Below are 13,505 nucleotides of genomic sequence, written 5' to 3'. Positions count from 1 at the left end.
TCCTGATGCATTGTTTCATTTTGAAGCAGATTTGATACACTTTCTGGCTTTGAAAAGGAAGTGGTCAGATTGTTAATGACCTCTCATGGGTTAGTCTCCCTCTTGAGAAGCACTTATCTTTCACATACCCTTATGTCTTTACTTACTTGAAACTGGCTACTGTACACAATTGGTGGGAATTTAACATCATATCCCAGTGGCATGCAAGCCAACAGAGAAGTCTGGAAAATATCAAGGAGTCCACTTATTGCTTTATAAAAGCTTTTAAATTTTTTGTTAATGTCATTTTTTGGGGGAAGCTCAAGTTTGCAAGCTGTATATGTATCTTGGGTATTGAGGGAAATGTGTGTTTGGCACTATAATTTACACATATGTTCTATATTTTGGAAAGAAACATGCCAATTAGGTCAAATAGAAAATAATTGCCTTAATTTCTATATTAACTATAGCTTTGCTATTATAGCCTCCTTTTTGGCTGATTATAGTGTCTATTATCTGTTATCACATGAAATGGACAATGACTCCTGTGTATCAATACCACATGACCAAAAAGTAAGAGGAGTTTATAAAACACCTTTCTTACACTGTTATTATTTCAGTGTAGGAAACATTGACCTAAATGGTCTTGTTTTAACTACAAGAGACCCATTATATCAATGGGATCTACTTATGTATGTTCAACAATTGATTCAGTAGCTTCATTACCCAAGAGGACCCCAGTAATTGTATATTATGTTGCATATGATATCACATTTTTATATTGATACACACAATATGCAGAGAGAGTTAGGAATGTGTGTGTGTTTCTGAACATGTACTATTTCTTACATTGATGGGTAATAATAATAATAATAATAATAATAATAATAATAATAATAATAACTTTATTTTTATACCCCATCTCCCCGAAGGGACTCAGGGCGGCTTACATGGGGCCTACCCCGATAAAACAATCAATATCAGTAACACGACTATAAAACAATTATACCAGTAAAATATCAATAGCAATAAAACAATCGTTAAAATCGGCAAGAACCATACGAAAAACATACAATATTAAAACATGAGACTAATTCATAAAATCCAGAACAGAATGCCGGTAGAAATGGACAATAAAGTGCAAAATAGCATTGGCAACATCTCGAAATGGGGGCTATTATAAAATGGGAAGATGGATCAGTCCAACATCAAATTAGGTATCAAAGGCCTTTTGGAAGAGCCAGGTTTTTAAGCTCCTACGAAAGGAGAGGAGGGTAGGGGCCTGCCTGATCTCTCTAGGAAGAGAGTTCCAAAGCCGGGGGGCCACGACGGAAAAGGCCCTCTCTCTCGTCCCCACCAACCGCGACTGCGAAGGTGGTGGGAGCGAGAGAAGGGCCTCCCCCGACCAGCGAAGAGAATGTGCGGGTTCGTAGGGGGAGATGCGGTCTCTAAGGTAGGTGGGTCCCAAACCGTTTAGGGCTTTGTAGGTGATAACATGCACCTTGAATTGGGGCCAGAAAGTAAACGGCAGCCAGTGGAGCTCCTTAAACAGAGGCGTTGAACGTGCCCTGTAATTCGCTCCAGTTAGAAGCCTGGCTACCGATCGCTGTACTAGTTGTAATTTCCGGGCCGTCTTCAAAGGCAGCCCCATGTAGAGCGCATTGCAATAATCCAATCTAGAGGTAACTAAGGCATGGACCACCATGGTCAGATCAGACTTCTCGAGGTATGGTCGCAGCTGGCGCACAAGTTTTAATTGTGCAAAGGCCCTCCCGGCCACGGCCGACACCTGAGCCTCAAGCATCAGCCCTGAATCCAGGAGGACCCCCAAGGGTAACCCTTGCAGTACTTAGTTATAGACCCAAAAACATCTGCAAATTTCCCAGCTCATCAAAGTCTTTCTCCAGATGTGATGATACACAAAACAAATGTGTGTATTACCACCTGATTATGTGTATGATTATCCAGTCTAGACATAAATTGTGTACTAATTCATAGACTACAAGGTCCACCTAGTCTAACCCAGTTCTTATTTAACTGTGTTCTTCTTTGAGTCATGTTTGACTCTGCAATTCATATGTTCAGACCCATCACTGAAGCCTGAATAGTACTAATATGCTGTGTCCTTACAATATTCTTTGCAGAGGGCTAACTTGCAAAATAACGGTGAAAATGAAGAAGATAAAGGCTGAATCATATTGCCTATTTAACCATAACCATAACATTATTTTTGTTGCTACTTTGGCCCAGATCCGTGCATTCGTCTTCTGTTTTTAATATTTTATTTTGTATGTTGATTTTTATGATTGTTTTTTTACTGATGCTGATGTTTTATTGTTGAGATATTTGTTTTATTGTTTTGCTGTTGTTTGTTTTATTGTTTGTTGGGCATGGCCCCATGTAAGCCGCCCCGAGTCCCTTGTAGGGAGATGGGGTGGGGTATAAGAATAAAGTTATTATTATTATTATTATTATTATTATTATTATTATTATTATTATTTCTGAAGAATTGATTGTATGGAATTTAGCCTACCCCACTCAGCCATCCTTTTAATATTTTGGCCTTCACTGTTGGCCAATCAGCATGCTTTAATGCAGAACTAGCAATCTGATGCTTTCCAGATGTTTTGAGAGACACTATCCATCATCCCCTGAGAGTCGCCATGGTTTAGCCCAGTGGTTCTCAACCTGTGGGTCTCCTGGTGATTTGGCCTACAACTCCCAGAATTGCCAGCCAGTTTACCAGCTGTTAGGATTTCTAGGAGTTGAAGGCCAAAACATCGGGGGACCCACAAGTTGAGAACCACTGGTTTAGCAGTTTGACTGTTGGAAGAAGACTCTGGATAATGAAATTCTAGTTTGGACATAGAGTGAGATTAGGTCACGCACACTCAGCTTCAGAGGCAAACATTTACCAAAAAAAATCCCTATGATAGATTTGCCTTGGGGATAAAATAATTTGGAAATGATACAACAACAACATCCACCAGCTTATCCATCACAGTCAATGGATGATAGTGGAAATCATGACTTGAACAAGTCTTTCTGTGAAAATCTAGACTTGAGACCAGGGAAACATGCCTTATCATCTCCAGGATTACAATTATGATCCCTAACTATTTCTCTGTTGGCTGGGTCTTGAGGGAGATACAGACACAAAATGTATATTCAGAACCCCAGGTTGCCCGTACTGCTGTAGACTTAGCACTCTCTTCTTGCCTAATTTTCATAAACTGTTGACTCTGCATTGTTAATACTGCTCATTATAGTACATAAGGGCAGTCACAGATGGATTGTATTAAGAATAACAAAAATATATACAGTTGGTATCAATTAAACGTAAATCAATAGAGTTAAGTCAATATGGTCCTGGATTTTTGCAGTCATGACTATAAATTGTGAAAAGCAACCCTGGTTTTAGAGATGTGGGTAGAAACAGTGAAAAGAGGCATATGTGTTCACCTATTTAGAAAGAGAAAGGGCTGTGAACAGAGGGTCAGCCATGGATTGTGGGAAAGTGAAACCTCAGCCAACGGTCCAGCAGATTAATGGGAGGGAGGAGGAGATTATATATTGGTGCCAAGTAAACATATAAAAATGGCTGTGATCAGCCTCAAATTTATCCCAGAGATGATATTTTGGGGTGATTGTGACAATATTTATTTATTTATTTATTACAATATTTATATCCCACCCTTCTCACCCAACAGGGGACTCAGGGCGGCTTTTCCTTATGACAATATGGCAATTTCCTTGAAAGGCTGTTTTCATGTTGGAAATGTTTGCATGCACACATCCCATAATTCTGTCAATTTTGCCGTCTTGCATTCTGCATACTGAATTTAAGAGATAAAAAATGTTAAAAGTCAAAAGTCTCAATGATTCTATGCATGCATACAGAAAGGGAAATACTAGCAGAGGAAGTTGAAGTCCTGCCAGCTGGTTAAAAGTAAGAAAAATGTGACAAGCAACAGACTTCAGCAGCAAAACAAAGCCAGCATATAGAGTTCACAAATGTCTAATATACAAGGGGCAAAAGAAACCACAGGCGGAAAACCAGAGTCAAAGTGTTTAGCCTCTGGAACAAAACTGGAAAGAGAAGCCCTTCAACTCATGTGTGAGTGGGTGATGGAAATGTAAACAACTTGCTTGTAAGTTGTATATAAGTTATATAAGCCACTGTTCAAGCCAGTTTGGTCATAGACTGCCATGGCTGTATCTACATTGTAGAATGAATGCAGTTTGACACCAGGTCACAAAGAGTTGGAAGTGCCTGAATGAATAAACAACAACAATAAACATCCCAGCTCCATTCAACACAACCCTACTTTTCAATTTTCAATTGATGTTACTAGATATTAGATTGTCTTAATTCTTACAAAATAATAATAATAATAATAATAATAATAATAATAATAATAATAATAATAATAATTTTATTTTTATACCCCGCCCCATCTCCCCGAAGGGACTTGGGGCAGCTTACATGAGGCCAAGCCCGGTCATCAACAATATAAAATCAAAGCCATAAAACAAGTCAAACAACAATAAAACAAGTCATAAAAAATCACATACAAAACATAATGATAAAATCTTGGATAAGATCTAGAGGAAACTGGGCCAAAAGTGCTAGCTATGTCGATATCATCAGGGAGGGGTGGTTATCCAAATTGTCATAGCCATCAAAAGTGCTAGGGGAGGCGTACATACGGGACTATTAATGGAAAGGCAACAGGTCGATCTTACTAGATCAGTTGTCAAAGGCCTGCTGGAAGAGCCATGTTTTCAGGCTCTTCCGAAAGGAGAAGAGGGTAGGGGCCTGCCTTATCTCCCTGGGGAGCGAGTTCCAAAGCTGGGGGGCCACGACTGCGAGGATAGTGGGAGCGAGAGGAGGGCCTCCCCTGACAAAAGAATGTAACACAGCTAGTTATGCACTCACTCATGCTGCCAGAAGTTCTTTATATCTCAGCCGGTACTCTAGTTTGTTAGAGTCATTTTCTTTAGCAGCGACTGATAAATAAGCTTGCGTCGCAAGCGCGGTTGGTGGGGACACGAGACAGGGCCTTCTCCGTGGTGGCCCCCCGACTCTGGAACACCCTCCCCAAGGATCTCAGACAGGCCCCTACATTGGCAGTCTTCAGAAAGAACTTGAAGACCTGGCTGTTCCAATGTGCCTTCCCAGATTAATAGGAAATCTCCAATACCAAGTCCCATAAGCACTTTATTAGAACTAAGATCGTATATCGCACTCTGCACTTGCCCTATAAGTCTATATATCACTGGTCACATCAGCACTTTTAATCTTGTACCCATTACTCTGGCCCGGCCCAGTTCTATTGTGTTTTAGCGTATTGTTTATTGCTTGTTGTTTATACGGTTTTAATTGTTTTTAATTTGCCTTTTGTTTTGTATTGTTATATTGTGTGTTGAGGCCTTGGCCTTTGTAAGCCGCATCGAGTCCTTCGGGAGATGCTAGCGGGGTACAAATAAAGTTTAATAATAATAATAATAATAATAATAATAATAATAATAATAAGTTCCTTGTGATGTTCATACTGCCTTCACAGGTTATCTTGTTTACTTTTCAGGTAACAGATCTGATTATTTTAGCTGTCTACACTACAGAATTCCTGATGAGTGTTTACCTGGACCCTGTTAAGTATTGGCAGGATGGTTATAAACGATTTGATTTCATTGTCCTTCTAATTGCTTACCTCCCACATACCATTGATAGAAACAACCCCGAAACGCACCAGACTGCAACCTTGCTGAAAGGCTTCCAGGCACTACGGGTTCTCAAACTTATCTACTACAGCCCAGGAATGAGGGTAAGTGGATGCTGCGTTAGCTGAGCAACAACATACTGTATTCATCACAGTTTTATTACTCTTCTTTTGTATTAACATTGTTATCCTCCTGATTCTCCAGTGCTTGTCCATTCCAATTTAATTTATTCGAGAAGGGATGCTGCTGTGCAGAAACAGCTTGTGGCCAGCCCATCTTGGGTTGTAGCACTTCAAGTTGCAGGCAGGGGTTTCATGTTTGAATGCTTCCCTATGTTAACATTCCCCACCCCCACCACAGAAAAACCTCATCAATGGATGCAGATCTATACTGAAATCTAGTCTTACATGGCAATTTCTTATTATGGCATTTCTTCTTCTTATTCATGTGAGGATGTGTGTGCTATTTCTGTGCACTAGAACTTTTTAGGGAAGAAAAATAAATGCTCTATATTCAACTCTAACAGTTCCATTCTGTCTGCTTCTATTCAGAACTAAGTCCCATTGAATTGAACTAGGTTTACTCTTAAACAAGCAAATACAGAATTACAGTCACAGAATACTGAGCAGTTAGGGAGTTCATAAAGTAATGTTATGAGAGTTGTAAATAAATAAAGATAGATAGATAGATAGATAGATAGATAGATAGATAGATAGATGGGAGTTGTAAACCAGAAACAATCCAGTAGCTAACTAGCTGTAGGATTCTATAATTTGCAACCTCCACGCCCCAACTCTGCTACTAATATATTTATTTTCTGCTCTGTTTGCTGTGTTCACTGCTGACATCTAATGTCAGGACCAGGAAATATTCCTAGTTGATCATTAGGCTATATAGAAATGAAATAGTTGCAGATTATCAGTTTCACAACTGAAACTTTACCATATGCATTGTGAAATAATTTTAACAGCATGTGAGGGAATTCTGGTTTGCTCTTTTTAATTAATTGTTTTTGACATACATAACTGAAACATTGATTTTTTTATTTAAAGGTAAAGATAAAAGTTTTCCCCTGACATTAAGTCTAGCTGTATCTGACTTTGGGGGTTGGTGCTCATCTCCATTTCTAAGCTGAAGAGCCAGCATTTTCCATAGACACCTTCAAGATCATGTGGTCGGCATGACTGCATGGAACACAGTTACCTTCCTGCCAGAGCAGTACCTATTGATCTACTCACATTTGCATGTTTTTGAACTGCTAGGTTGGCAGAAGCTATGGCTAACACCGGGAGCTCACCCCGCTCCCTGGATTCGAACCGCCGACCTTTCAGTCAACAACTTCAGCAGCTCAGCGGTTTAACCCACTGCGCCACCGGGGGCTCTAGTGAAACATGGAGTTAATAACATTTAATTTGTTAGCAAATGATGAGATAGGACTCCAAAGATTTCTCTAGAAGTTAGCGGCATATCCACATATGTTGTGCTCTCTTCTATTTTCTGAATCCTGCATTTCACTTAGGATGCATCTACATTGTAGAATGTAGATATGTTTGATCTTTAAACTATGAACCCCTTCATGGTACAAGGCAACATAGTTAATAATCATAATATGTTTGATGCCATATGATGCTGGTAGTAGTGGTGGTGGGTGTTATGATGATGACAATGAAGATGATAAAGATTTTATTGCTTGTATTTCACATTAAACCACATGTCCCTAAATTACAAGTAGTAGATCACTATTTCTCCAAATAATGTGAAACTAAATAGTGAAGCTAAGGGTTTATTTTTCCAGATTGCTAGAATACACTTGGGTATCTTTTCCTCCTGGTCATTATTTACTGAAGCCCCTTCTACACTGCCATATAATCCATTAAAGCAGATAATCCACATTATCTGCTTTGAACTGGATTATATGAGTCCATACTGACATATGATCTAGTTCAAAGCAAATAATCTGGATTTTATATGGCAACGTAGAAGGAGCCTGAGTTTTGAATTGTATCATTCACAATGAATCATGTCCCATGAAACAGGTTAATGCACAATGGGCTCTGGATCTATCATGTGGAGGAAATAATAATAATAATAATAATAATAATAATAATAATAATAATAATAATAATAATATCAATATCCTGTTTCTCTCTCTCTTAAAATAGACTCAAGGTGGCTAACAATGCTAAAACAAACCAATGCACAAATTAAAACCTAAAACATATAAACACTAAAATAGAATTAAACAAGGGACTAATAAATAGTTATAACTATTACAAATCTATTAATATACATAAACAGCCGACTCTCATCTTAAAAACTTTCTTTGTTAAAAACCTGCCTGAATAGCAAGTTTTTGCCTGCCACTGGAAGGACGACAAGGAGAGGGCCATTCTGGTATCTCTGGGAAGAAGGGACTTCCAGAGTCGAGGGGAAGCCATGGAGAAGGAAGGCCCTCTCTCACGTTCCCACCCACTGTGCTTGCGATGGAGGTGTGACCATGAGATGGGCCTATCTTGAAGCTCTCAGTGCTCAGGCAGGTTTGTATAGGGAGATACAATCAGCCAAATAGCCTGGACCTAAGCCATATAGAACATGTCTTCATTGGCATTTAAAGATAAAATATCCCATTGGTCTGAAATAACTAAGTCATAAGCATATTAACTAATATACATTTCCATTGGCTTCTTATGTTCTATGAAGCAAAAAGCAACACTTGATACTTTAAACAATAGCATTTTCTTTGTCTCTGACCCTGAGCATTGCATCTGCAGGTTGGGCTTATCTATGTTTCACTTACAAGCACATGAGAAATTTAGGGAGTACTGGCTAGATTTATCCTTGAGAATACAGAGAATAATCACTTCTCTCTGTGGCACCTTTTTTTTCTAAGCATCAGCAGTTTTTTTTTAAAAAATTACAAACAAAGCCTCTAAGAAAACAGGACATATGGGATTTGCAATCATTAGAAAATCTCATTGAAAATCACACCCCTCTCAATAGGTCATTTTCAGCACTTTGAATTTTGTCTGGAAACAAAATATCAGCCAGTGGAGCTATTGCAACAGAGGTTTGTGTGCCTCTTATTGTCATGAGCAAAGGTCCCAGTATCAGGGCTGAGGTTTAATTAAGTAAAAGCTAGGGAAGCCAGGACCATCTTTCACTTATAAAGAAAACCAAAGTCTTAAGCATTTCAAGGTCTGACAAAAATAACAGAATTGTAAAATACAAACCAAATAACGATAAAAGACTCCCACGGTCAAGAGTCCAATTAATGAAGACAAGCCTAGAAGTACAGAGCCTGGTCAGGAACAACAAAAAACAATAGCCAAGTTCGCAGTCCAGTAGTCAGATGCCAGAAGTTCAATTGTCAGGATTCATAAATTAAAGGCGAAGAATCCAGGAGTACAAGCCAAAGTCAGAGTTCAGAAGTCTGGCCAGGTAATCAGGAATATAATTTGAAGTCAAAGTCCGAAGTCAGTTGTCACAGTCCAGAAACCAGAGCCAGAAATTCAGAATACAAATAGGCAGGGCCGTAGCCAGAAATTTTTGAGGGGGGGGGGGGTGTTTGAAATTTGGGGGGGGGGGTGTTGAACCAGTACTCCACTGAGCTGTTCCCCAGAGGCATCTTTATTTGGAGCTCCCAGCTGAAGTTTATCTCATCTAGCCTCAACCTCTAAATCAGTGGTTTCCAACCTTTGGGCCTCCAGGTGTTTTGCACTTCAACTCCCACAGTTCCTAACAGCTGGTAAACTGGCTGGGATTTCTGGGAGTTGAAGTCCAAAACACCTGGAGGTCCAAAGATTGGGAACCACTGCAAATGCAGGAGCCTTTCCATGTTCCAAAGGCTAATTAATTAAGCCTTCCCAAGCTTGCTGAAAATATTGGGCAGAGTCCTCTTCTGCTGGAGAGCTGCCCTCAGCAGTAGCCAAGTCAGGCCAAACAGACTGCTGGCTATGACACCTGTAGCCATAATGTAGTGTCTATACTGAAGAATTTTACATACAGAATAGGAATCAAAGTGATAACCAAAACTGTTCTGTGTTAAAAGTGCATAAGAGTACTTCCCAATATTATTGGAAAATTCACATCTCCTGGGCAGCACGGTTATAGAATATATCTACTTATTTTTATAAGATTTCCTTATTTGTACTGTTTTAAGCATGTTGGGGTATTTTTATAATGTGAAATATTAGCTCTCTTCTACCTTTGCTAGTAAACAAATTGCCTCTTCAAGTAGTGTGCTTAACTGTGTAGTATTGAAGCTACTGGAATGTTTTCTATTTATTTATTTACTCAACTAGACATAGGCCGTTTCTATGTCTATCAGTAGAAATTAACAAGGGTTGCAGTGTTGGATCAGAATAAATATATACATGAATGCATATCTATGCTGAGGCACAGGCATATAAATGGTAACACACTGGGAGTCTGTTGGCTCATGGTTTCTCCTGACAACCTTGGAGGTTTAGTTTTTCAAGTAGGGAGCTAATGTGTGCATTGTGGCTGGCCGTTTAGCCCACGTTTCTGCTTGTCATTAATTGGCTTGGGAGTTCACCAGAAGTGGGATATTTATAGGCACAAAGCTCTTATAATGATCACTTTTGAGCCTTTATCCCACTACTTTTGATCTTGGACTTCAGTTATCACCAGGTTTTTATATGCTAATTATCCAGTGTTTCTGGAAAAAAGGTTGAGAAGGGGGTATATAAAACAACCAGAAGTTTATAGAAGGTAAATCAGGCATTTCTATTTATCTTTGCTAATAACACTTGAAGAAACGGACTCCCATATAAAATTTGGAAGAGAGCAAGCTGATTTAATACAGATTTAACCCATGGAAACTCATTTAAAAAGATTAACCTGTGGAACAAACTGTTTTCCATGTACAAACACTGTTTCATCTATGCAGATCTGAGCAAGCACTAAACTGTTTGGAAACCAAATTCGTATTTTGATAAAGAAACATGTAGGGTTCCAAATGTCATGTGCATATTTTCTCATTTATTAAACTCAATGGGACTTACTTCTGAGTAGAAATGTTAGGATTTTATTGTTAGCTTGCAATCTCGAACACACTAGTTAGGAGATAAAACTTCCCTAAACATAATAGAATTTACTTCTGAGTAGACGTGATGAAGACCATATAACTCTGAGACCATATAAATATTCAACCATAGACCACCCATACTCTCAGTTCTGGAGATCCCCTGAGGATTTGAAATATCTCGTTACAATAAGGTATTGTCTTTAGAGTCATTGTAATGTCTCCTTCCCCAAAACTAAGGCACAGGTAAGATGTGAATCTTCACAGGTCTTTGGTCTAAAATAGTGGAATAATTTTCTAGCATTTGTACGGAGTGTATACATTTATGCTCCAATGGACCTTCCCTCCAGCCTACCCGTTCCTGAAGATGTGGGAGGTTGTTTATATTTGTTATGTGCATTACAATTTATTAATTGCAGCCTAAATTGCTCCTTAGCAGGGAAATTGTATTCCAAGCTGGGAAACGTGCAACACTTTCTTCATAGGGTTCCCTATGATTAATTAAAAAGGAATGGCCTCTTTACAGCTTTCTGCTTTCCACTTCAGTGCAGTAAATTTCCACCTTGGGGGATATAATTTCCTTGTGTTCCACACAGAGAGGTTCTGTTAAGGACTACTCTGCTTATGGTGGAGGCTCCATGCACCCATTGGCTGGTTTGCAAATAAATGTTTTGAATGTCAAATTGTTTATAAAACTGCCGTTTTAGGAGATGTACTGGGGACTATTGCCAACATTGTTTGCAAAATTTCCGAAGTTCAGAGGCACAAACCTGTTCTTTGAGAACAGATAATGGAACTGCTGTGGATGTCTGAAGGCAAGTGGAAGGATGCAAAGATGGACCAAAGGAACAAAGTTATTGGGTACAAATATACAAGGGGCGTTTGCTGGCATGTTGCTGCCACTGGCACTTTTATAGCTCTCCCGTTGACTTCACCTTAAGGGAGGCTGCCTATTTAAAGATTGTATCTAAAGCTCTGATTGACTGAACCGCCATTACATAGCTTTATAAAAATGTCCCATGCTGTGGAGTGTAAACGGATTTGTTCCTCCTTCTCATTTTGAGGGCCGGTTTCTAAAGGCATGATTAAAAGTTTGATCATGCAGAGTGCTAAGCCTGGATTTTGGACTGTTACTCATTTACGTAGCACTTTATGGGAGGATGCTTCCCCATGTGGATGTTTTGGCCACACGCAGAGGCATCTCCGTTGAGCACAGGAGAGACCTTGTGCCCCTCCAGTAGATCTTTCTTAGCTAGTTAAGAAATGTAAGCCTGGAATCTACATCTCTCTTGGAGTACAGATAGTTGGATGTAAATGTGAGAAGCACATGCCAACCATTCTTTCCTGAAAGTGTCCTGTGTGGCCTGCCAAGGGCCCATGTGCATGAACCAAAGTGCCTTCTGATGCCCCATGGTTAATTTGTCACATGCAGGTGCTCTGCACATGTGAGAAATGATCACACTACTTGCATCCTAATACAGTACAAACTCTGTAATTGCAGTTTGTGGCATATATGGTACAAGATTTCACTTATCCACAGTTTCACTTAGTCACTTAGGACACTCTACAAGCTCCTTTGTTCCTCTCACTGAAAATGATAGGTTTTGCTATTCTCCATGGTTTAAAATATCCACACGAAGTTCAGGAATGTACCCTCACCCATGCGCAGATGCCCGGGGCTCATACTGTATTGTATACATTGTGACTACAGGCAAACACAAGTTTGAGAAGACAATGGGTTCCAGCACATCCACCTCTGTGTTGGTTGGTACTGCTTTTCTTTCAAATCATCCCTTAAAGCAAAAGATAGCAATATAATTTGATCAATGCAGAATTAAGAGTGGTAAAACTATGTTAGTCAACATTACCTATTTATTTGTTTTATTTAATTTATACCCAGCTTTTCTTCCAAATGGTAGCAAAGGCATATGAACCAAAACAAGATACATGAATTAAAACCTAATAATAAAAAAGTAAAACACACCAAATAAACTACGACGTTAAAATATCAATATTGCAAAATTATATTTAACAAATATAAAACCATTGTCTTGGCTTCTCTATAGCTGATGGTACCTCCAGATTGTAAAAAATCTCAGAAAGTATTGAAGCTATCAATTTTATTTTTTAGGCATGGTTGGCTCGACTAGAGGCAGAATAAGATGGCTACTTCAGCCAGTATATTTTGGCTTGTTAGCAGAAAGTTCATTATTTAATCTGTAATTATTATATTTTACTGTATGTGTGTAGACAGAAGCCCACAGCATTATCTGATCAAGATACTAAAACAAAGTGGCTGTTATTTGACTGTTGTGGACAGCAGTGGAGGCACTGTTTATTGCACTGCATTATTTACTACACTATCTCAGTAAATAAAAATGCTTTGGCCAGCTCTGTCTGAGGAGCAAGGTTTTTATTTTTAAGTCACATTTTAATCCTTCTGTTTTAGCAAAACATTTATTTGTTTAGTTATTTATTTACCCTATTTATATCCTGCCTTTCTCTATCCGAAGGTGACTCAAGGTGGCTTATATATGGCAATTTATGGCTACATTGTACAGTTTATCTGGTTTAATGTGTCTGTTACTATTTTAAGATATATTATATCTATAGCAAAAATGGACTCAATCAATCACTTGGACCACTAGTTAGGGAGGGCAGTTTCATCTCCTGTATCTCAGTCTTAATTATAACAGAATTACTTCTTCTGAGCCAATATACTGATTTTATGAAGGAAATAATAATAGAATTATGGAAA

At 38.8% G+C, this 13,505-nt stretch overlaps 1 protein-coding gene across 4 annotated transcripts in view; it reads left to right on the top strand.

Moving 5' to 3' along the window:
* The window catches only part of catsper3 (cation channel sperm associated 3), a 38,714-nt gene that overhangs the window by 7,062 nt on the left and 18,147 nt on the right, over window positions 1-13,505 (top strand). For all 4 annotated transcript variants that reach the window (XM_062970354.1, XM_062970353.1, XM_062970355.1 and 1 more), the window contains one exon: window positions 5,568-5,807. In XM_062970354.1, the coding sequence (XP_062826424.1) occupies window positions 5,568-5,807 (240 nt within the window). The remainder of the gene's footprint in view (window positions 1-5,567; window positions 5,808-13,505) is intronic.

This window comes from Anolis carolinensis, chromosome 2 (genome assembly GCF_035594765.1).
Source record: "Anolis carolinensis isolate JA03-04 chromosome 2, rAnoCar3.1.pri, whole genome shotgun sequence".
In the NCBI taxonomy this organism is placed as follows: Eukaryota; Metazoa; Chordata; class Lepidosauria; order Squamata; family Dactyloidae; genus Anolis; species Anolis carolinensis.
Note: the sequence above shows the minus strand (reverse complement) of the source record. Positions and strands in the feature narration are given on the sequence as shown.